At 32.4% G+C, this 24,655-nt stretch overlaps 1 protein-coding gene across 3 annotated transcripts in view; it reads left to right on the top strand.

The window, feature by feature from the left end:
- Positions 1-24,655, top strand: part of ASCC3 (activating signal cointegrator 1 complex subunit 3) — a 439,851-nt gene that overhangs the window by 271,843 nt on the left and 143,353 nt on the right. For all 3 annotated transcript variants that reach the window (XM_077162486.1, XM_077162488.1, XM_077162487.1), the window contains 7 exons: positions 8,159-8,350; positions 8,655-8,879; positions 14,666-14,785; positions 17,938-18,102; positions 19,112-19,198; positions 20,015-20,191; positions 23,394-23,619. In XM_077162486.1, the coding sequence (XP_077018601.1) occupies positions 8,159-8,350; positions 8,655-8,879; positions 14,666-14,785; positions 17,938-18,102; positions 19,112-19,198; positions 20,015-20,191; positions 23,394-23,619 (1,192 nt within the window). The remainder of the gene's footprint in view (positions 1-8,158; positions 8,351-8,654; positions 8,880-14,665; positions 14,786-17,937; positions 18,103-19,111; positions 19,199-20,014; positions 20,192-23,393; positions 23,620-24,655) is intronic.

Below are 24,655 nucleotides of genomic sequence, written 5' to 3'. Positions count from 1 at the left end.
ATATGCTGGGTCACAAAGCAACTCTTAACAAATTTAAAAAGATTGAAATCATACACAACACTTTCTTGGATCATAAAGGAATGAAGTTGGAAATCAATAATAGGCGGAGTGCCAGAAAATTCACAAATACGGGGAGGCTCAACAACACACTCTTAAACAACGAGTGGGTCAAGGAAGAAATTGCAAGAGAAATTAGTAAATATCTCGAGGCGAATGAAAACGAAAACACAACATATCAAAACCTATGGGACGCAGCAAAGGCAGTGCTAAGACGGAAATTTATTGCCCTAGATGCCTATATCAGAAAAGAAGAAAAGGCAAAAATGCAGGAATTAACTGTCCACTTGGAATAACTGGAGAAAGAACAGCAAACTAACCCCAAAGCAAACAAAAGGAAAGAAATAACAAAGATTAGAGCAGAAATAAATGAAATTGAAAACATGAAAACAATAGAGAAAATCAATAAGACCAGAAGTTGGTTCTATGAGAAAATCAATAAGATTGATGGGCCCTTAGCAAGATTGACAAAAAGAAGAAGAGAGAGGATGCAAATAAATAAGATCAGAAATGGAAGCAGAGACATAATCACTGACCTCACAGAAATAAAGGAGGTAATAACGGGATACTATGAACAACTTTACCCTAATAAATACAACAATTTACATGAAATGGACAAGTTCCTGGAAAGGCATGAACAACCAACTTTGACTCAAGAAGAAATAGATGACCTCAACAAGCCAATCACAAGTAAAGAAATTGAATCAGTCATTCAAAAGCTTCCTAAAAAGAAAAGTCCAGGACCAGACGGCTTCACATGTGAATTCTACTAAGCATTCCAGAAAGAATTAGTACCAACTCTCCTCAAACTGTTCAAAAAAATTTAAGCGGAGGGAACGCTACCTAATTCATTCTATGAAGCCAGCATCACCCTCATACCAAAACCAGGCAAAGATATTATAAAAAAAGAAAATTACAGACCAATCTCTCTATTGAATATAGATGCAAAAATCCTCAACAAAATTCTAGCAAATCGAATCCAACAACACATTAAAAGAATTATACATCATGACCAAGTAGGATTCATCCCAGGTATGCAAGGATGGTTCAACATAAGAAAATCAATTAATGTAATACACCATATAAACAAATCAAAGCAGAAAAATCACATGATCATCTCAATTGATGCACAGAAGGCATTTGACAAGATTCAACATCCTTTCCTGTTGAAAACACTTCAAAAGATAGGAATACAAGGGAACTTCCTTAAAATGACAGAGGGAATATATGAAAAACCCACAGCTAATATCATCCTCAATGGGGAAAAATTGAAAACTTTCCCCCTAAGATCAGGAACAAGACAAGGATGTCCATTATCACCACTATTATTCAACATTGTGTTGGAGGTTCTAGCCAGAGCAATTAGACAAGAAAAAGAAATGCAAGGCATCAAAATTGGAAAGGAAGAAGTAAAACTATCACTTTTTGCAGACGATATGATACTATATGTCGAAAACCCAGAAAAATCCACAACAAAACTACTAGAGCTAATAAATGAGTACAGCAAAGTAGCAGGTTACAAGATCAACATTCAAAAATCTGTAGCCTTTCTATACACTAGCAATGAATAAGCTGAGGGGGAAATCAAGAAACGAATTCCATTTACAATTGCAACTAAAAGAATAAAATACCTAGGAATAAATTTAACTAAAGAGACAAAAGACCTATACAAAGAAAACTACAAAAAACTCTTAAAGGAAATCACAGAAGACCTAAATAGATGGAAGGGCATACCGTGTTCATGGATTGGAAGACTAAATATAGTTAAGATGTCAATCCTTCCTAAATTGATTTACAGATTCAATGCAATACCAATCAAAATCCCAACAACTTATTTTTCAGAAATAGAAAAACCAATAAGCAAATTTATCTGGAAGGGCAGAGTGCCCTGAATTGCTAAAAACATCTTGAGGGAAAAAAACGAAGCTGGAGGTCTCATTCTGCCAGACTTTAAGGCATATTATGAAGCCACAGTGGTCAAATCAGCATGGTATTGGCATAAAGATAGATATATCGACCAATGGAATTGAATAGAGTGCTCAGATATAGACCCTCTCATCTATGGACATTTGATCTTTGATAAGGCAGTCAAGCCAACTCACCTGGGACAGAACAGTCTCTTCAATAAATGGTGCCTAGAGAACTGGATATCCATATGCAAAAGAATGAAAGAGGACCCGTATCTCACACCCTACACAAAAGTTAACTCAAAATGGATCAAAGATCTAAACATTAGGTCTAAGACCATAAAACAGTTAGAGGAAAATGTAGGGAGATATCTTATGAAACTTACAATTGGAGGCGGTTTTATGGACCTTAAACCTAAAGCAAGAGCACTGAAGAAAGAAAGAAAGAAATGGGAGCTCCTCAAAATTAAACACTTTTGTACATCAAAGAACTTCAACAAGAATGTAGAAAGACAGCCTACACAATGGGAGACAATATTTGGAAACAACATATCAGATAAAGGTCTAGTATCCAGAATTTATAAAGAGATTGTTCAACTTAACAAGAAAAAGACAGCCAACCCAATTACAGAATGGGAAAAAGACTTGAACAGACACCTCTCAGAAGAGGAAATACAAATGGCCAAAAGGCACATGAAGAGATGCTCAATGTCCCTGGCCATTAGAGAAATGCAAATCAAAACCACAATGAGATATCATCTCACACCCACCAGAATGGCCATTATCAACAAAACAGAAAATGACAAGTGCTGGAGAGGATGCGGAGAAAGAGGCACACTTATCCACTGTTGGTGGGAATGTCAAATGGTGCAACCACTGTGGAAGGCAGTTTGGCGGTTCCTCAAAAAACCGAATATAGAATTGCCATACGACCCAGCAATACCATTGCTAGGTATCTACTCAAAGGACTTAAGGGCAAAGACACAAATGGACATTTGCACACCAATGTTTATAGCAGCATATTTACAATTGCAAAGAGATGGAAACAGCCAAAATGTCCATCAACAGACGAATGGCTAAACAAACTGTGGTATATACATACGATGGAATATTATGCAGCCTTAAGACAGAATAAACTTATGAAGCATGTAATAACATGGATGGACCTAGAGAACATTATGCTGAGTGAGTCTAGCCAAAAACTAAAGGACAAATACTGTATGGTCCCACTGATGTGAACCAACATTCGAGAATAAACTTGGAATATGTCATTGGTAACAGAGACCAGCAGGAGTTAGAAACAGGGTAAGATAATGGGTAATTGGAGATGAAGGGATACAGACTGTGCAACAGGACTAGATACAAAAACTCAAAAATGGACAGCACAATACTACCTAATTGTAATGTTATTATGTTAAAACACTGAATGAAGCTGCATCTGAGCTATAGTTTTGTTTGTTCATTTGTTTGTGTTTTGTGTTTTTTGTTTGTTTTTTATTTTTTTATTATTATTTTTATTTTTTTCTCTATATTATCATGCTGTATCTTTTTCTGTTGTGTTGCTAGTTCTTTTCCTAAATCGATGCAAATGTACTAAGAAATGATGATCATACATCTATGTGATGATATTAAGAATTACTGATTGCATATGTAGAGTGGAATGATTTCTAAATGTTGTGTTAATTTTTTTTTATTAATAAAAAAATAAATAAATAAATAAACGTGGGGACTCAAACTAGTGGTGGAAAACTTCCCAGGCAAGAACCTTTGGCCCTTTGCCCTACTGGAATCTGAACATTTCTCAAGACGCTGCCACGGAGGACTTGAGCAAGAGTTAAGAAGTCTGTAAACCAAGTCAAGGAATTTGTCAAGGTGGGACAACAGAAGTTATAAAGACAAAGGGAAGTTGTTTCACTGGATGAACAGTAAAAATCATGCGCTGCCAGGCAAGCAGATGGCTTATTTACTTCAAATAATTAATAGTTAATTGCTGGGAAGACACCAGGAGAGACATTTCAGTATTCTGACAATAAATCCCTTCACCATGTTGTCTCCCAAAAAAAATAATAATAAATTAACATCTATGCATAAAAAAAACAATAATTTATATATATATATATATATATATATATTTTTTTTTTTTTTGTATCGGACATAGAATATAGCGTAGGTCCGGGAGCACAGGAAAGGAAAAAGAGCGTGTGCTTTTGAGTGAGCTAGATTTGGATTAAGAATCCAGCCGTCACTTAACAACTGAGTACCCTGCAATTGGTCAATTAACCTCTCCCAGAATTTGTTTCCCTGCGTAGAAACCGTCCCGGGCACCATCTCCCGCTCCCTGCTCCCTGCAGGTTGTACCCAGCACATAAAGGCTGCGGGCACTGACCTCCATACCTAGGCTACCCCGGCCATGCTCCCCGCCTACCCATAGTGTCCCACAGCCTCACCTCGCCCTCCCTGAGCTCAGCACATCTGTTTATGGCACTCCCAGGCGCGCGCATGTGCACAGGCCCCAATCACGTCACTCAGCTCTGGGAACCGCACTTTACAGTAGTCCTAGAACTGCGCATGCGCACACCCCTCAGCCTCACTTCCCGCTCTGAGAAAGTGCCGACCTGCGCAGCTGGGTCACATCTGCCTCCAATCCATGAAGGTGTAACACCGACCTGCTGACCCAGCTCTACGCATGTCCACAAAGGGCCCCACGCCCTACACCAGAGCACACCAGGGTTACGCCCCCCAGACCTGTGCACCCGCACAACTACATCCTCCCTGACCGCTGGGCACCCACATTCACAAGCACCAGCGTAACATCCCCAACCTGCACCAGATCTGCCCTGAAAGAAGTCACCACACTGAGAGCTCCACCCCGTGCCCCGCTCCCTGCTGTACAACCATCCCGCAAATACAAGAAGGGAGAAATTGGGAGGAAAACAGGGATCACAGTCCCAGGCAAGTTTGAAGCCCAGCAAGACAAACGCCATTGGAGTCCAAAGACTCCAATGGGGTCGTGTGTGGACGGATGCTCTGTCCCTAGGCTGGAGGGGCACCCTACCCCCTTCCATGCAGGGGGCAGCTGCTGAGCACCCCTTTATGCCCGGGAGAGCCCCAGCCTCTCCAAGCCACGAGTTGTGGCCAGACTTTCCCCACGGGGCAGAAAGTGCACCCCTTCCAGTCACTGGGGGAGGGAGCCAGGCATCCCATCTCACCAACGACTTGATGGAAGCCCCCTCTTGACCTGAGGAGAACCCCTCAGTCCAGACTCTTGTGTCTGTGGTTCTGTCCTTGAAGTCTGTGTTTCCTCATTTTCTTTAGTCTCCATCCCACAAAGAAATAAAGAGAAAAAAATAAAAGAATTACTGATTGTATATGTAGAATGGAATGATATCTTAATGTTTTGTTTGTTAATTTTTTAATTAATAAAAAACTTAAAAAAATAAATAAATAAAATTAAATTAAATCAACACTAAAAGAGAAAATGACTTTTACAATGGGATATTTTACAGCAATGAAAATGAACTAAGCATTTATATGCAAATTTTGGATACATAAATAATAAAATAAATAAAATTAAGCAAGCTGTGCAGAATTCTATACAGTATGGTCCTATTAGCATAGAATTTTAAAACAAGAAAATCTAAACAATTTCAAGGATACACTCATGAGTGACAAAATTATGAAGAAAATTGAAGACACAATTACAAGGGAATTGTTACATTCAAAAGAAACATATTCATCATTTCTGGGGACATAGTAAATTTCTTTCTTTTTATACCTGGTTACTAGTACTTGCAAAAGTATTAGCTGTAAAATTAATTGTTTAATTTTATTTTAGAATAAAACTACAGTGTATAAAAAAAAAAAGAAAAAGCACCAAATGCCTGACATAGAAATCTCTTAATCAGTGATTGTTGAATAGAATTATTTCATTGGTGAAGTGTATACTATGAATGTTCATGTGAGTTAGGCTCTATATCCAAGAAGGCACATATCAGTGGTAAAATGGTCCAGATAAGAGCAACTCAATCGATGATAGGGTTAAAAGAACTGCTTTAAGAAGACTGACAATAAAAATAATTTTTCTGAAAAGATGACAGCTGAGACAATATATACAGGTTTATTCATTAAGTATATGTATAGAACAATTTCTAACAGGCTTACCATACTATACAAAATAGAAGAATACACTCTGCTGGAAATTTAAAGAAGAGAGTCTTCTTTTTTTGCTTTTGACTCTAAAAGGCTGTTGTTTACTTGGCTGACCACTAGATGGTGCAGTTTGTTAATGTCTTATAGTCTATTTTTTAACTAAGCAGATTTCGCGGAATGCTATTGCCTTAGACTGATTTTTAATGATTATTAACCTAGAAGTTTAAAATTTTCAGTGATCTGAGAGATAATCAATGTGGGAAAATCTGGACTAGAACCCCCGTCTTTTGAAATTACACTCCCTACCAAAACTTTGTTCCAGAAGAAGCTATTAAATACATTGATAATGAAGTTTTCAGAGTATAGCAAATAAGCATGACGTGATGCTGAAACACAAGCTTTAACTATATAGATACTTCTTTTATATTGACCTAAGGTCTTTAAATTTGCAGAAAACTTTTCCCACTGTAGAGTGTATCTTCAGAGAATTTTCTAAAATCCTCTGCTATTACATTTATCTGGATTGCAGATAAGTAGAACAGATCTCACATTTGCACTCAAAGCAGGCCAAAGAACAGATACCAGAAATAAAGTTGGTGTATTCAGGCCAGATACAGAGTTGAGGAACTAAGACAGGTGTTCACTGCCTTCCCACCAAGGACCACTAGGAGTAAGTGAATAAAATTGGATTTACTGATCTGTTGCAATGAGAAAGGTTGTACACCATGAAGAAATCTTATGGCATAATAGAAAGAAGTTACTCTAGGTGATTTTTTATAGAGGTTTCATAGAAGCAGGGCTTTGCTATAGGTTAGATGCTAACATGAAATGGGCAATTTTAGGATTGAGTATTTAATAATTCTTATTTAGAAGGCAAAAAGAATGAGTGAAGCTAAAACTGTGACTAATAAAGAAGCAGTAGTCATTCATATTATCCAGGATGGGGGTGTTTGGTCATTTTTATGGCTTCGACAATGTTCATGTTTTTCTCTGTTCAGACATGATTACAGAGTGGTCTTGTTTTTTTTTACTTGATCCGTCATGACCATAGAGAGGCCTTGTCTGATATTCCTGTTCTATGAAAATGATTACATTCAACAAAAGAATACTAAGTCTTATCTGTGAGTGCCTGGCCAGCTCTTAGTAATACCAAGACCTGGCTGATAGTTTCAGAGAATTCCCAGATATTAGGGGCTCCTTTTCTCTTTTTCACAGGAAAAATGAAGTTCAGGCTATAGAATTTGACGCCGAGCTTGTGGTCCAAAAGAACACACACTGGTTGCACAGAGGGTATGCTATTAGGCATAATTTGTTCAATGAAGAACTAAATGAATGGATGAAAAAAACTGCCTACCTCCAGTCAGGATATGGAATTTTATCTTGTCATGATTGGTTTTTTAAATTAAGTCTAAAGGAGAACACTGTATAATCAAATAGACAAAAATAACCTCTGTTTATGTGAAGCACATATAAAATAGAATAATTTAGTACAAGCATGATCTTGTACTAAAAATATGATCAAAGCAGACATGGCAAAGCAAAGGTATTTAGTTTTAAATTGAGGGAGCTTAAGAAGCTGAATGGTATGGATTAATAAATAATTATTAATTAATAATAAGGGGCTTTGTAAGTAGACAGAGAATCTTTTTTAGACCTCACATTATAAGGTCTCTGGCCTTTAGTCTGAATGAATTGGAAAGCCAGTGTGATGTATATTTATTTTTAACAGATATTTTTGGAAAGATAAGAAACAGGTAATATTGATTGCTTACAAGAATGGGATGCCTGGGTAAAAGAAAACTTGTTTTTAACTTTATTCCTTTTGAATTTTGAATCACATGCAAGTATTATCTATTTTTTTTTAAATAGATAAAACATTTTAAAACAAAATTTTGAATAAGGCATTTATGCTAATATTAAGTGAGAGCTTAAAATGCTTAAAAATACTTTCTTTGATAAACTCACTCAACGGAAATGTTAAATGATAATTGCTTTTAAATGTTAGGTAGTAATTACTTACTAATGTTTGTGCATATCTACTCTAGGTGCATAAGTCAAGAAATAAGCAAGTACAAGAATTATTTCCAAATGGTTTTAGTATTCATCATGCAGGAATGCTTCGGCAGGACAGAAATTTGGTTGAAAACTTATTTTCTAATGGGCATATCAAAGTTCTAGTCTGTACGGCTACATTAGCCTGGGGTGTTAATCTTCCTGCTCATGCTGTTATTATTAAGGTAAGAGTTTACTTTTCTTCACTCATGGATTTATGTATGTCTTAAAACAAAATCCTGGATTGATTTATGTAGAAAATAGTGTGGTTTTTCCTATTTCATTGACTTGCAGTATTACTTGTATAATCAGAATTATTTTCTCCAATAAGAATCTAGTTTGTGTTGTGAAAATTAAACTATAGCTCAGATAATGAAAGGATTAAAATAAACCGTTGAGATTTTACGACATTTGCCTAATTCATTATTTAGCTTATCAGGGTTATATTTGTGTGTTTATGTTAATTTTTATTAATTTTTCTTCATCCAGGGAACACAAATATATGCTGCAAAAAGAGGCTCCTTTGTTGACCTCGGAATTTTAGATGTCATGCAGATATTTGGTCGAGCTGGAAGACCACAATTTGACAAATTTGGAGAAGGAATTATCATAACAACACATGATAAACTCAGCCATTACCTTACTTTGCTCACTCAACAAAATCCAATTGAGAGTCAGTTTCTGGAAAGCCTTGCAGATAACTTAAATGCAGAGGTAAAATGTAATGAGTAAAAGATTGGAGTAGAAACTCTATGTAAGAAAAACCAAGTAAAATAAAGATTGATTTGGTTACCATACTATAGATCTAGGATTAGAGCTTGTGCCTTAAACAATTATAAGACAAAACAGGACAAGTGGCAATACTGTTGATTAATTCAGAGCAAGGTAGAATTCAGATAATAACTGATAAATCATTGCTAAAAGTCTGCATTTTTATACTCTGAGATTTTATCAGAGTAGGCCAGAATTCTAACCAAAGGTATACAAACTAGAGAAACAGAAACAGCAGTAACTAGTATTTGTATTGCCCTTTTTTAAAGTTTGTGAAGTATTTCATAAAGTTTTATAAAGTTTTTGATAAGGTTTATAAAGCAATTTCCTCTTGAGTAGATCATTTGATTAGGTTTTTGTTATATACAAAATGTGATTGCTTAAAATTGAACTTGATTATGATCATTTGTTTCATGTATGTGTATGTGTATTTTATGTTAAGACTTAATACCAGGCCCCCAAGCCCTGATTAACTCTTAATTGAAAAAAAAAGATAAATACTTTTATAATTTAGAATGTACTTGTCAAATATTTAAATGAGGTTTCACTGTTTTCATGACATTTTTGAATTGTTGCTGTGGTATTCAGCGTTTTCCTACTTCACTGTTTTTCCTGACCTTTAACATTACTCAAATCATTTTTGAAAGTAGGGATGTAAATGCTAAGTAAATAATATGTGAAATACAATTAAATATCATCTCTAAGTCCTATATCAGGTATTTCTTAAACAGCTTATAGAAATTTCACTTACATTCTAAAATGGGTATTTATGTTAGTAATAAGTCTGTTTTGGAAAATAAGAAGCATACTCTCTCATCCCTGCTGTTAAAGAGCATATAGCCTAAAAGAAGAGAAAACTGCTTAAAAACGAAGTGCAGTGTTAAAAAGTGATGAGTTCTTTAGAAGATATCTAAATAAAGGACTACCGGAATTCAGAGGAAGGAGAAAATACTTTTGGTCCAAGGCTGTGAGGAAGAGCTTCATTTATGAGGAAGGTGAAACTTGATCTGGAATCTGAAAGATAGATACATTTTGGAAATACTGTTTGGAAGTTAGGAATAACCATGAGAGGCATTGGATTGGTTTCCATTAGTAAGATTATAAGAAAATAAGAAAAACAAGGAAATCGGTTTCACTCCAAAGAAGATATTATAGCTCATTTTCAATCCTCATTACGTACTATAATTGTATGGCTTAAATAATTAGATCTTGGATCAAAAGTATCTATGATGGAATAGAATCTATCATTGTAAATGAATAATAGTAGCAATGAAGTGAGAACCTGCTTAATATTAGAGACCATACTGACTCATTCTCTCTGTCCTCCTGCAAAATAGATATTATTCTCAGAAAGATATGTAACTTACCAAAGATAGTAATTTTTGGAACTCATATTCAAACTCAGGTCTAAGTAATTCCAACTCCAGTCTTTTCATTATAGCCTAGACTTCTCTTATTGTATACAAAATACACTAAATTAAATGTGAATCTGTTTCCCCACATTAATACTTTGCATTTGCCTTCTACTAAGACCAGGACCAAATTGTTTTCGAAAATGGTAGAAATAATTTCTCTAGATTACAGTGTAAACCAGTTTTTCTAGAGCAGCATATGAAGGAATGCTGTATCTTAGTAAACTTAGAATTAATATGCATCACAGCCTTTTGTACATGGCAAAGTAAACACTAGGTTGTGATATTATTACACAGAAGACATAGATTAGGTAGAATACATGTGCCCTTGCCTCAAGAAACTTTTTTTTTCTATGAGTGTTAAATATCCATCTCAGTGAAACAATTTGGGCAAGCACTGAGAAGTTAAAAATAAATTGTAGTCCATGGGTTTACCTTATATTCATTAAGAACTTTTTAGGAATGCCATTTTCAGAAATGTCAAATAGCTATAAGCATAATTCCATTTCATGACATTAATGACATTAAATAATGAAACATATACCTTGAAAGTTTTAGCTAATATAGTAAAGTATGCCATTGCTGAAATTTCTTTTTCATATTTTATTTTAGTAGAATAACTCCCCCTATTAAAGTAAATTTTATTGTTAAGGAAATAAACTCCCTTAAATTATGGTTGAATATTAAATAAAATTTGACAATTTTTGGAAATAAATGTGAAATTAGTTTATGAAATTAATGTGTGCTGTGTTCTTAAGGAAATGGATTTTTAAGTCTTTAGGCTTCCTAAACCTGCAAGACTGTACATTGGCAGTGATCAGCATAAAAGTGAAGTTACATTTGGAATGTTTCCCCTATAAATATCTTTGCATAAGTGTCAGTTTTGGTCATTAGTTCAGAAGAATTAGATCAATTATTATATTAAGTAATAATTTTAACACGAACATTTTATGAGACTTACTAGCTGATTGATACCTAGTGGAACTGACTCCATAATACTACTGCTGAAAGTCCACACCCCCCATCCCTATAAAAAGCCATTTAATTTTGACTGAATGAAACGCTGAGGCAGATTTGAGACTTAAATTTTATTCGGCAGACATTTGTGAGTCCTAGTCCATGCTGTTCCCTATAGACTATACTTTAAAACTATATTAATCTCTCTATAAATTTAGGTACAGTCTTTATATGGAGTTCCTTTCTTCTCTGTACAGTATAGTCCAAAAACCTTGTCCTGGATTTACAACTTCTGCAGCTGACTGACCTTCCCAATTTGGCTCTCATTGTTCTCTAACAGATCTTCTGCCTTGGAAAGACACTTTTGCACTACTCACTTTATCTGTAAAGTCCCAATTTTCCCATTTATAAAATAAGGATAATCTCACTGATTTGTTGTGAAAAATTGACAAATGCCTGCACTAGGTTGGTTTCAGTAGACAGTAGCCTCACTTACTAATAACACTATTATCTGATAATCCCTTAATACTCAGCCCTATCATACACTTACTGTCAGCGTTCAAATGAATGGCAAAATAAATGTATGTAATTTATGTAAATATGTGTATATATTCCTGGTGGTTACAACTTTTGCTCATTTTTCTTTTCTATGATTTCAACAACTTAAAAAAAAAAAAAAACACATTAGCCTTCCATGCGGGAGACCAGGGTTCAATTCCCGGATCATGCACCACCCCCACCCAAAAAAAAACACACATGAATAAGCAATTAAGATAAACTTACAGTCTTAAGTTTAAATAAATATGTTAGATATGAAGTGATACTTGGAAACATAATTCAGGTTTATCACATTTGGAGTATATCTTTTCCTTCCCATGCTTGAAGAGTGCTAAAGCTCTGTTACATTATATTGTAATACAAATTTTATAAGTTTAACATGTTAGAGATTTTTCTTTGAAAGCATTTTTGAATACTTATTATGCACTAGGCACTGTGGATGGTGATTTCATATGTATCATCTTAATTAGTATCATGTGTCTCACCTCCATTATCTAGGAAACTTCTTGAGGCTGAGGAACATGCTCCATTTATCACCATAACCACTGCACTTTACATAGTACAATCTTGTTACTGACTTAGTGTATGATTATTGAGATGAATGAATAAATTTCAAGAGATACTATGAAAAATATTTCCACTAGGGGACAGCAAATATTTGCAAGTACATTTTTTGTTTTTTTCACTAGGTGGCATTCAAGGATTAGTCTGAAATATAATGTGCACTTTTTCTGGATAATCTCTTCCTTTTAAGTGACCACTTAGAAAACTTTGATTACTCTATCCTGTTTTTGATACCTACTTCCTCTTTTCCTTTAATCTTATCATTAGAAGGAATATGTAATTATTGATGCTAATTTAATGTATCTGATTTTGAAAGTAATGGGAAATTTATTTTATCCTTTATAAAATGTTCTACCCTAAGGAGTTATATGTTATTTTAAAATATCTGTAGGTTCAAAGAGAACACGATTTTGACTATCAAGTAATAGAATCACAAATGGAAGAGACTATCACTTTATAGTGATATCATCAAATTAGTTTTCTTGACCTAAAAGTAGAAAATGTTTAACTATTCTGCTTTATAAAATTGTGAGTAGAATGGTTGTACAATACCCTCATTTGTTCAGTTTTACTTCATTGCTTCTTCATTTTATATGGAAAGGCTTTCAGGAAATTATGTCTGTCCACGTGTTAGGAAATGTGTATTCATCTACCTTATTGATGGCTCAGTTATTTACAAATGAGTTAGTATAAATTTTAAAGGTAGATAGAATCTGCCTCATCATATTTTTACTTCTAGTCATTTATCTTTTTAATGACAAATAGTATGTCATTAAATTCTATATTTTTATATTTCTGTAAACATTTTTCAGCTAACTGAAGACAGCTAAGTATCCATGTGTTATTTCACAAAATCAATTATATGGGATTAAAATTATAATGTAAGAATTAAAGCAAAACATAAAGGTTTTCATTTCCTTAAATATTTAGTACTACAATAAAAGGATTTGTTTTTCCATATTTCTCCTAAAATTTAGTAATTTAGGTATATCATTTCTCCTCCTTTGCTTAAAGTATTAAGAGGTAAAAAGTAATTCATTTATGGGTTCAGGAAAAAATTATACAACTATGAAGTTTCACAGTTTGGGTGAATTTTTAAGTGAAATTGATACTTTAAGTAAGAAAATAATTATTTACAAGACCCATACACTTAGAAAATATTTTTAAAAAACCTTTCATTAAAATTCTGTGTTGAGATCATTCTCTAATAATCCCTTTCTCTTTATTGCACAGATCTCATATGCCATTGGTTTTTAATTATTAACCTTTAATTTCACTAAATTATTATAAATAATAAAAATTAATTATTATATAAATAAAATAAATATAAAGTGAAAAAATTTATTTTACTAAATATAATTATTATATAAAATTATTCTAAATGATTATAAATATCATTTGAAGTAGTATATTAAAATTATATTTCAGAATATGATTTAAAAATAGTGCCATATTTATTATGGTAAAGAGGTATAAATATCTATTTTTCCATAGTTCATCTTAAGTTTACCAAGTAAAGATAAACATCACCCCATTCTTGCTTGTCATATGACTTTTTAAGTGCATGTATTTTTTGTTTTGTTTATTCTTTATTTTATTTGTTTTTATTATTAAGTCATGTGTTTTTAATATGTATGAGACCCAATAAAATCTGCTTCATATTTGCGCAACAATGATTTTATTTTTCATTGAATTCATATTGTGGAATTATACTAGCCATCCTAAAAGGAATGTCTTTAGAGGCAGAAACTAACATTATATCTTCTCTGGTTTTGGTGATAACAATGCACAAAAGCATGATAAAGAGGAATAGAATAGCAATATTATGTTGTTTTGATTCTGGCGCACTTACATTTAAAACTTTCTATAGTGTAGAAAATGAAACCGTTAACAAAATGAAAGCAAAACAAAAAAATTAATGAATGCCTGAAATGTCCTTAATGCTATGTAGAATCAAACTCCATTTGGTGAAAAATAATCAAATGAGGTTAAATTCTCAGCCATATTTTTTTATGTACTGTTCCCAACTAAAGCCAGGACGAATTTTTAGCTAAATTTAATTCCCTATTTTAAATACAGCACAATGGTATATTTTAAAAATATAAATATATATATATAATATATATATTATAAAATAATATATTATATATAATATATTCTGAAAGAATGGTCTTTGATATAATGTTTACATTAACTTTAATGCATTTCTTTAATTTTCGTTGTATTTTTTATTTGCAGATTGCTTTGGGAACAGTTACTAATGTGGAAGAAGCAGTGAAGTGGATAAGTTATACTTATCTTTATGTACGGATGAGAGCAAATCCATTAGTGTATGGCATCAGTCACAAGGCTTATCAGGTAGAAAACTAATTTATAAGAAAACCAAACCTTTTTGGTCTGTAATCTTTTCATGATATGACGGCAAATTTTGTTACCCCTGCCTCATCTGAAAAGCATTATGTACCTAGAAGAATAAGGAAAGAACTTTTAACTTTTTTAGATAATGCTAAGGAAAATTAAATTTGCCATTTTAAAATTATTTTAGCTTTATTTAAATCTCTTTTATCAGGGATACTAATAAGTAAGTCTTTATATTATTATCAATATCAGTTTTATATAATATAAAATGATCTTTGTTTTATTCAGGTACATCTTTACTTGATATTAATATTTTGCTATGATTTTTACAACTACAATAAACTTAGTTTTTGGAATAAATCAGACATGAGAAAACACTCTTATTTTAATAATAGGCTTATTGTTCTAGTTTACTAGCTGCCGGAATGCAACACACCAGAGACGGATTGGCTTTTAATAAAAAGGGATTTATTTTGTTGGTTCTTCAGAGGAAAGGCAGCTAACTTTCCACTGAGGTTCTTTCTTACGTGGAAGGCACAGGATGGTCTCTGCTGGTCTTCTCTCCAGGCCCCTGGGTTCCAACAACCTTCCCCGGGGTGACTTCTTTCTGCATCTCCAAAGGCCTGGGCTGAGCTGCTAGTGCTGAGATGAGGAATGCTGAGCTGCTTAGCAGTGCTACATTGCAATCTCTCATTTAAGCACCAGCCAATTAAGTCAGACATCACTCATTGCAGCAGATACGCTTCCTAGCTGACTGCAGATGTAATTGGCAACAGATGAGGTTCACATACCGTTGGCTTATGTCCGCAGCAACAAGACTAGGTATGCTCACCTGGCCAAGTTGACAACTGAATCTAACTAACACACTTATATTATATACAGTATGTTCCTCTTAGCAAGTTCCTTCTAAATCCTGTTCCTAAATTAAAAGATATCATCAATGAGTCATTGCCTTTTACAGTTTGGAGGCTAGGATCAGTTCCCCAATTCAGAGTGTGTGTGCAGACTGATAATCAAATGCATGTGTTAACAGGTCTTCCTAAGAACTTTACATTTGTGTGGTAAACATGACTTGAAGACTGTGAGATCTTGTCTTTTTTTTTTTAAACTTCAGATTTACACACTGTAAATGCTACCTAATTATAGATAAAATCCTGTTATCTAATGAAAACATTGTTTTACTATCATCATAAGGATATTCCCTAGTGGTAAGGCAAAATCAACAAAGAAGTTGAAGTGATCTCAGAATTATCTTTTCCTACATTTACTGATAATTTATATATCATTAGTGTGTATGTGTGTATATATATATAGTTAGTATATATTGTGTTATCAAAGCAGGTGCAGATTTTTTTCTTTCAATTTTTTTTCATTTCCTGTACAGTGATTTGACCATGGGGAAATTGAGGCTTAAGAGAAAAAAGAGAAGAAAAATAGTAGCAGCAACAACTAGCTCCCAAGTTGTTAATTTGAAATCGTTAGGTTTTTATACTTAGAATTACTCTAGATGGGATTCAGCAACTTTCTTGATCTCATTTGAGACATATGCTAAAATCTTCAAATGGATATATTCTTTTCTATAACAGCTAAATTATTCTCAAATATAAAATGTAGGTGCATTGTAATCTGTGACTTTATAAGAATATAGCACTAACTATTCTCTTTACAAATAATAAAGGACTTTATGAAAACAATGGCATTATGGAAATATTCTGACCAAGTAAAGTAAAACAAAACATAATGTGTATTTTCATACATTAAGCCATCTCAAATCTTGGAACAAGATAAACACACCAATTGATTTTTTAAATACTGGGTTAATATCAGAAGTCATTTTAATATACTTTTCCAGTATATAAAAAATTATTTCCTTAACGTTTTTTTAGCTTATGCATTTTCATTTTATTATGCAACATGGATTTGTAGCCATAAAATTCATGTAAACTATCACAGGGCAAAAGAGCTTAACATTTTACTGATTTAATAATATGTGATAAAATGTTTTCTTGAGATGAAAACATTTCTAGGAGATAGTTAAGATTTTTTTTGTATTTGTTAATATGACTTGACTCCATTGTAATTCCTGACAGTCAATTTCCCTTTGCTTCATTTTCTGATTTTTAATTTACTGCATCTATATTGTTCACATGAATAACTTGCTGTAAAATTCTGAGTTCAAACAAATGGTGGAAGTATTAGTTAATTTCTAAGGTGCTGTTATATTTTATTCCCTTTTAAAGGTCATGTTTCACTTTATTACTTATGACCAGAGGATGGATTTCAGGACTTGGCATGCAGCATGTAAATTTGTGTATATACATTTATACACACATCGTACATCATTGTAGCACAATTGATTGTTAATGTCTTGTTAAATTTCATAATTTCTGGTGAAAAAAAGATTTGCAATAAAAGTAATTTCAAAACTGTTCAGAAATTCATTGTCTACTTCATTTCATACTTTTTCTCTTTTATTATGGGCAAAGTGGGTTTTCCCATGAGCTGTTTTGAAAACTGCTAGAAATTCTTACTTTTTTTTTACTTGGGCAGGCACCGGGAATCGAACCCGGGTCCTCTGGCATGGCAAGTGAGCATTCTTGCCTACTGAGCTACCGTAGCCCACCCCTAGAAATCCTTACTTTTGAAAGGATAACTTTTTTTTCTTTCTTTTTTTTGGTATATCGTCATGTTCACAAAGACGCATGTATCATTTCTCCAGATTTGATAAAGTAGGAGTATGGTTTGCAATTTTTAAATCCCTGTTTATTTTAGTGTGGAAGAGAGAAGAGAATGATGAGTTTTTTCTCTTTCTTATGTCTTATTTCTTACATTAAAATATATTTTTCCTTATATCTTCTTTTTAAATGCCTCAACGATTATAAGGCCATATAAGAACTTTAGATTATAAAATATTATTGACATAAAGATAATATCTGAATTGATACTTTTAGTGAATTTTTAAAGGTTTCTTTATTTAGTGAAATAAAATCTTTTAATTATTTTCCAAATTTATAAAAGCACACTTCTTTAAAATATGTAATGAAAACAAGTCTATTCTAACTAAAACATCAACAGAAATTTTAATTATATGTTTCCAAAGGATGATTCTCTAAAGAAAGTAATATTTAAGTATTATGTTTTTTTCCTTATAGATGGACCCATCATTAGAAAAGCATCGAGAACAGTTAGTCATTGAAGTTGGGCGAAAACTAGACAAAGCGCGGATGATCCGCTTTGAAGAGCGAACTGGATATTTTTCCTCAACCAATTTGGGAAGAACTGCCAGCCACTACTATATTAAATACAACACCATTGAGGTAGTGTACTGAGTTGAACAAATGTAATAATATATTTGTTATTAGATGCACATACTTTCTAGACTTCAAAATTATTGTTAATGCAAAATAACAAAGGCAACGAACTCAGAACAAAATGCATTTATCTTACATGAATTCAGCAATACACACTCGCTAAAGATAAGAAGGAAATAAGATTAAGGTTTGAAATATTAAAGATCCTCTTACCATCCATATTCACACCCAGGCATTACCAAATACTACTGCTTGGGTGTGCTTACTAAGCAGCAGACAAACTCAATCCGAAAACAGTGAAAGTATATAATGAGACCCATGGAAAGAATACCCAAAGATTTTTAAGTGAGGTATTCTAATGATATGATTGAATAAAAGTTTGAAGAATTAAATACAGATTATTGAGAAAAAGTAACTCAACAAGAATTAGAGGGACTAATAAAATCAGCTCAACCTGGCTGTACTTTTATGGGTACTCTAAGGGATTTGCAAGGGTATTTTTGACTTCATAGTTTTACCCTTGCCTGTTGCCTTTGAATGTAATCCTATATAAGATAGGATGCCACTATAATATGTATATTTTTAATTATATTCATATCTTTATATGTGTTTATATATGCCCCTACAAATGTTTTTTAATTTTATATGATCTGTGACAGCTTAATATTGGTAAATGAATCAGATTTTCACAGGCCCATACAGAAAATGAGCAAAGACCAGAATATTATGATGAACATTTTTAGATACCTAGTGTAGATTTAATTAACTGATTTTGTTGATCTTTCTGATTCTAAGGGTCTTCCCTAGCTAATTAGGACTTAGGAATGTTTTCCAGTCTTTGATAAAGATGAGGATATTTATAAAGCAATGATTTGGACTAGTCTACCACAAACATAACTGTTCATTATCTAAAGCTCAAGTTTCCTTTGAAAATATATGATTTATAGTCATGTTTTTAATTTAAAATATTTTATTCAATTTTCTTACTTAATCAAATTAATCCTTACTTTGGTAGACTTTTAATGAACTCTTTGATGCTCACAAAACAGAAGGTGATATCTTTGCTATAGTCTCCAAAGCTGAAGAATTTGATCAAATCAAGGTAAGGTTACTTGAAACTTGAATCAAATTATATAACAAATATGTATTCATTTATAAAAGGTATATTTAATTGTTATCCCTGATACACTGTGAACTATATGGTGCTTTATATTTGGAGTATCAACAATGTTCTTCCATTTATCAACAGTATCCACTATCCTAGCTTCTGATATAGTGTTGTCTTGACATCATACTTTGCCCTCCTGTACCCCAAATCAAAGATAATTTAATTGTGTTTTTCAGGAATGAAACTATTGGAAAATACAGTTTTTGATTTATTTGTAATATGAGGTTCCCTAAAAAAATATAAAGGAAAAAAATGCATGATTCAAGCTTAGATATGAATATTTCTGTACATATTATAATAAAATCTTATTAATAGTGAAAACTTTAATACTTTTGATGTGTTACTCTGAAAGAAAATATATGACTATTATGAATGCGTTTAAAGATAATTTAAGTTTGCCCTAATCCAGCAGGCAGAGGTTTTACTCTGGTCAAATAGAAAATGAAATCTCATCAACTGAAGGATGGTAAGGTCAGAAGATTTAATTTTTGTGGAATATCAGATTTTTGTATGTCAATGGCAACTTTATATTGGTGATGAATAATAAAATGTAATTGTATCATCTCAAGGCAGTTTCATGCTTTATTTTACTAGTTACACGTGGAAAAACTATTATTTAACTTCAGAAAAGCAAGATGTTGAATTATAGCAAATAGAAACTTTCAAAAACATGGAATGAGGATTAATTTCAATATTAAAAATTTTAGAAATCAGCCCAAATAGCCCTATAAAGGCGTCAATTTTTTCTAGGTCAGAGAAGAGGAAATAAAGGAATTAGATTCCTTATTGAAGAATTTCTGTGAACTCTCAGTTCCTGGGGGTGTAGAGAACAGTTATGGAAAAATAAACATCCTACTTCAAACTTATGTCAGCCGAGGAGAGATGGACAGTTTCTCCCTTATATCAGATTCTGCATATGTGGCACAGGTAAGATCTTCTTCCTTTCCCATTTTCTCATCCCTTTATATCCAGAGAGTAAATGATTTAACTCATTTTTATTGTGAATGTATCGCAGTTGTGACATATTACCAAACTGCCTTCTTCTCTAAATGTGCTCATCTTTTATGCCGTCTGTGCTATTAAATCAAGCTTGGGGATGGAATTTGGTGGTGGTTTTGGCTTTTAAAAGAAATATTGCTAATCTGTTGTGGAAATTGTTACTTATCAGGTTTTTCTTTCTGCTTTAAATCTTACAGTTCATTTCTTTTATTTAAAAAGGCACTGATACAAAAATATTTCAAGCAAAAAATATTGTGAAAACTTTTTAGCTTTCCCCAAATGTTAGAAAAATGAAGAAATATTTTTATCATTAAAAAGCCCTAATAAATACATCTTATACCATATATTCAATATGATTAGACTGATTTTAAAACTTGATCTTTCTCCCCTATTGTTGATATTTTAAATTCAAGAATTGAAAGAAAATGATTCCCTCAATTGCATCTCATTAAATTTGTAACTTTTTAAAATAACATTGTATCAAATGTTTTCATATTTATATTTTTATTTTCAAGCCCTTGTGTGAAATAAAGTAGGTAATTTTTTTGCCATATTTACCATTCAAATGAAAAGTTTCCCTTCATTAAAATTTTTTTTTATTGTGGTAGTATAACTAAAATATAAAAATTGACATTTTAGCAATTTTTAAGTATACAATTCAGTGCTATTAAATTTATAATACTGTATTACCATCACTCAGGTTTACTTTTTAAAGAAAAAACTCTTTACCTTACCTAAGAATTCCTTTTTCATTAACAGTGCCTTCTTTAGGTTAATAAAAAATTAAAGCTTAATCTTATTTGAAATAGGGAAACTATTCTGTGTAATTTGTTTTTAATTTTGTTCACTGACTTAATAAATAGAAAAATTGTGTTTGCATTGAATAAATCATTAACAGCCATGAATAACTAGGAGTACTTTAAAATAACTGTAAACATCCATGAACTAAAGTGTACTACTGGTAAAAAATTTAAATAAATGCAGTAATTTAATCAGTCACCAGGAAACGAAATGATGATTTCATGTTATAGAAAATGAATGTAGATATGATAAAAACTTTTTTTTTTTTTGCATCTTGGAACACTTGTTTTTCTATAAAAAGAGTATTCTCTAAGCTCTCTCTTTAGCTTCTATAGACATCATTGTTACTAGCTTCCTTTTTTTATCTGTTTTCCTGAAAAAAATAACATGATATTGCCATTTAATATGTTTTAATGATTGTCTATTGGAATAGTTAATGATTTATCTAAAAGACAAAGCTTCATTGGATTCTGGATGAATAATCTGACAAATTTTAAACTTAATTTAAGATTATGAAGTTGCTGTCGGAGACTGATATAGAAATTGCTTTATAATATAAAATTTATGGTTACTTCATGATTGGTACACAGGAAGCTGACTTCAGGAGATTAAGAATATACCTCAAAGCATCTTTAGTTTTTCTTAAATAGCTGTTATAGATTTATCTTCCTTGAATATATTAGTTACTCTTTATATAATATATATAGTTTAAGCCATCAGGTAATTCCTCAAGCACTAACTCAGCTCCATAAAATGGCACTTCTAATTTCTTAAGCTTTCTTCTCTCAGCCTCTAAGGTTAACCCTTAGCTTTTATCTCCTAGGATTTTATAAACAAGTCCATGTCTAGTTTCTCTGAACTGTACTTGTTATAGACTTTGATCATTATCTCTAGCCAACTTATGTCATTCCAGATTAAAATGTCCTAATGTTTGTGTCTTATCATGTGGGATCTCTCTTTCCGTTTCTTTTAGCTTTTAAGGAACAACTGTTGATTTCAAAATTTGAAAAGGTAACATACCTTGAAAGACAGTTAGGAAAATTAACCTGACAGTTTTGTTCAAGAACAAGTGGAAATGATGTAAGAGAGCTGCTTAATAGAAATAATAATTGAAATATTCATTTTATTTTTCATTCTCCAAGCATTAATAAGGCCCACCCTGTCATTTTTCATGGGTATCAAAACTTTTCTTCAGATTGCCAAATAAATTTTTTTTAAGTTTCTCTCACTAAAACAAAATACTCAGATTTGTCAAAAGACAAATGTACATCTTATATAAAATGTATCCAAAGCCCTTAAATCTTGTGGTCATTTTTAACTTCAGAATTTTAGACAGAATCTTCTGTTTGCCGTTTGAAATCTTTGCTCTTTTGCATTTCTTTTTACAGTTTTAACCATTTAACATTCATTTTCAAATGCAGATGTCATTGGATATTAGAAAGTGTCTCCCAAATAATGATTTTTTTTAAAAGATCTTCAGTGAACCAACCTGAAAAGTTAATGATAGAGGCAATGAGGCCAAACAAAGGGGAAAGCTACCTGTAAAGATATAAAGAAAAGTCTTCATTTGTTGTAACTTTATGTCTATTAGTGACGGTACCTTCAGACCGCTGAATTCATAATCTTATTTAAAGTTGATTTGTAGTCATTTAGACCTGGTTTGAATCAAGGAAAGTCTGACACCAGCTAGCTCTATGATCTTGGCCAAGTTATTAACTTCTCTTAAACTCTAGTGTCTTCATCTATAAAATCGTGATATCAATACAAATCCAATTTGATTGTTGTAAAGATTAAATGAGATAAAGTATGTAAAGCAGTTCGCACATTGCTTGGTTTATAAGGAGCCATTAATATGGATGGATGACTGCACTCATCAACATTTCCTTTATTCCATTCTCTCACTTATTTTTCTCCCTAATTAAATCACAACACCTCCTTATTTCTCCTCTAAATAGCCTCTTACATGAAATCACTCTACTATAGACTCAGGAATGTCTTCTGCTTCTTAATGGTCTCAGCAGCCTCCTGAGTATCTGCATGCATCCTGCCTCTTCTCTTTTTTAGAGGGTGTAAGGGTAGACCTTCCAAAAAACTTAGAAATAAGGCTGTCTTCTAAGACTTATATAGGTAAATATCATACTCCACATGTGAGTTTACTTATGTAGAAATAATAAGGATAATTAAGGTTATAATGTGAATAAATGTCCCCAAATTAAAGGATTCATCTTGACTTAACATGTCTTTTGAAAATAAGTTTAAATAGTAAATTTATGGATAAATTTAAAAGCACATGGGGTCTAACCACTAATCCTCCCTTTTTATTCTTCAGAACGCAGCTAGAATTGTCCGTGCTCTTTTTGAAATTGCTCTGAGGAAACGTTGGCCTGCCATGACCTACAGGCTCCTGAATCTTAGTAAAGTCATCGACAAGAGACTTTGGGGTTGGACTAGCCCTTTGAGACAATTTTCAGTCTTACCACCATATATTCTTACAAGATTAGAAGAAAAAAAGCTTAGTGTGGATAAGTTAAAAGACATGAGGAAAGATGAAATAGGTAAAAAGGAAGCAAAATTGTTTGAATGTATTTTATCGGATGTAAAAGAAAAGTATTATGAATTTCTCATCACTAAGGTTAAGTTTTTACCTTTTTTTATGAAATTTCTTTTTTATTTATATTCAAATAGCAGTGTTTCCAATTTTATGAAATTACTTGAAAGAGATAGAAATTAAAATGGAATTTAGATTGTCAAACCCTTAAGTATTTTACATGTAGAATCTTAGATGTAAATGATGAATTATTTAATGAAGTTTATTCTCATTTTATTATTAAACATTTAATTCATTTTAAATTTTTGATATATATGTTTGCAGTATTACACCTCACAAAAGTGAACATTAAACTCTACATTTCCAGAGTTCTTAATGAGTTTCATCGTTAAATCTATTGAACATCTTTCAACCCAGTTGGTGTCACTGTGAACATAGCATTTGGTATTCTGCCTTTTTCACATAATATTGACAAGTTATTCATACATACTTTCCATATGTCTTAACATTTAATTGGCCAATATATAATCCTTTGATTAGGTTTGTAATATTTCAAATTGTGAATAAAATAAGGAAGGAAGTCAAGCTGAAAGGAAATGAGAGGGAGTGTGTTGGGCCCGGCAGAAGGTCAAAAATGTGAAGAGAGGCTCCTTGTAGAGGGGGAAGAATACTTTTTTCTTAGATGATCTGGAAAGAAAGGAAATATCATTAAAGATAGAAATTAGGGATATTAACAGGGGAAGTTGAGAGGGCTTACATTGGGATAACATGTAAGTATTTCATCAAAATAAGAAAGATAGCCTTTAGTTTCAAATGTAGGTAAACAAGACATTGTGAATTATTTATAAGTGTCCTCTTAAAAAAATCTGCTATGAGGAACCAAGACATAAAGGAAAATCTTGATACTATGAGATAAATCTATTTTCACTCAGTTTCTTTGACTAGTTTGTAGAAATGTTTGTAGTTACCCTTTGTTTTGACACACACATTGTAGAAATGTTTGTAGTTACCCTTTGTTTTGACACACACATACACCCCCATAC

This window comes from Tamandua tetradactyla, chromosome 5 (genome assembly GCF_023851605.1).
Source record: "Tamandua tetradactyla isolate mTamTet1 chromosome 5, mTamTet1.pri, whole genome shotgun sequence".
Classification (NCBI taxonomy): domain Eukaryota; kingdom Metazoa; phylum Chordata; class Mammalia; order Pilosa; family Myrmecophagidae; genus Tamandua; species Tamandua tetradactyla.
Note: the sequence above shows the minus strand (reverse complement) of the source record. Positions and strands in the feature narration are given on the sequence as shown.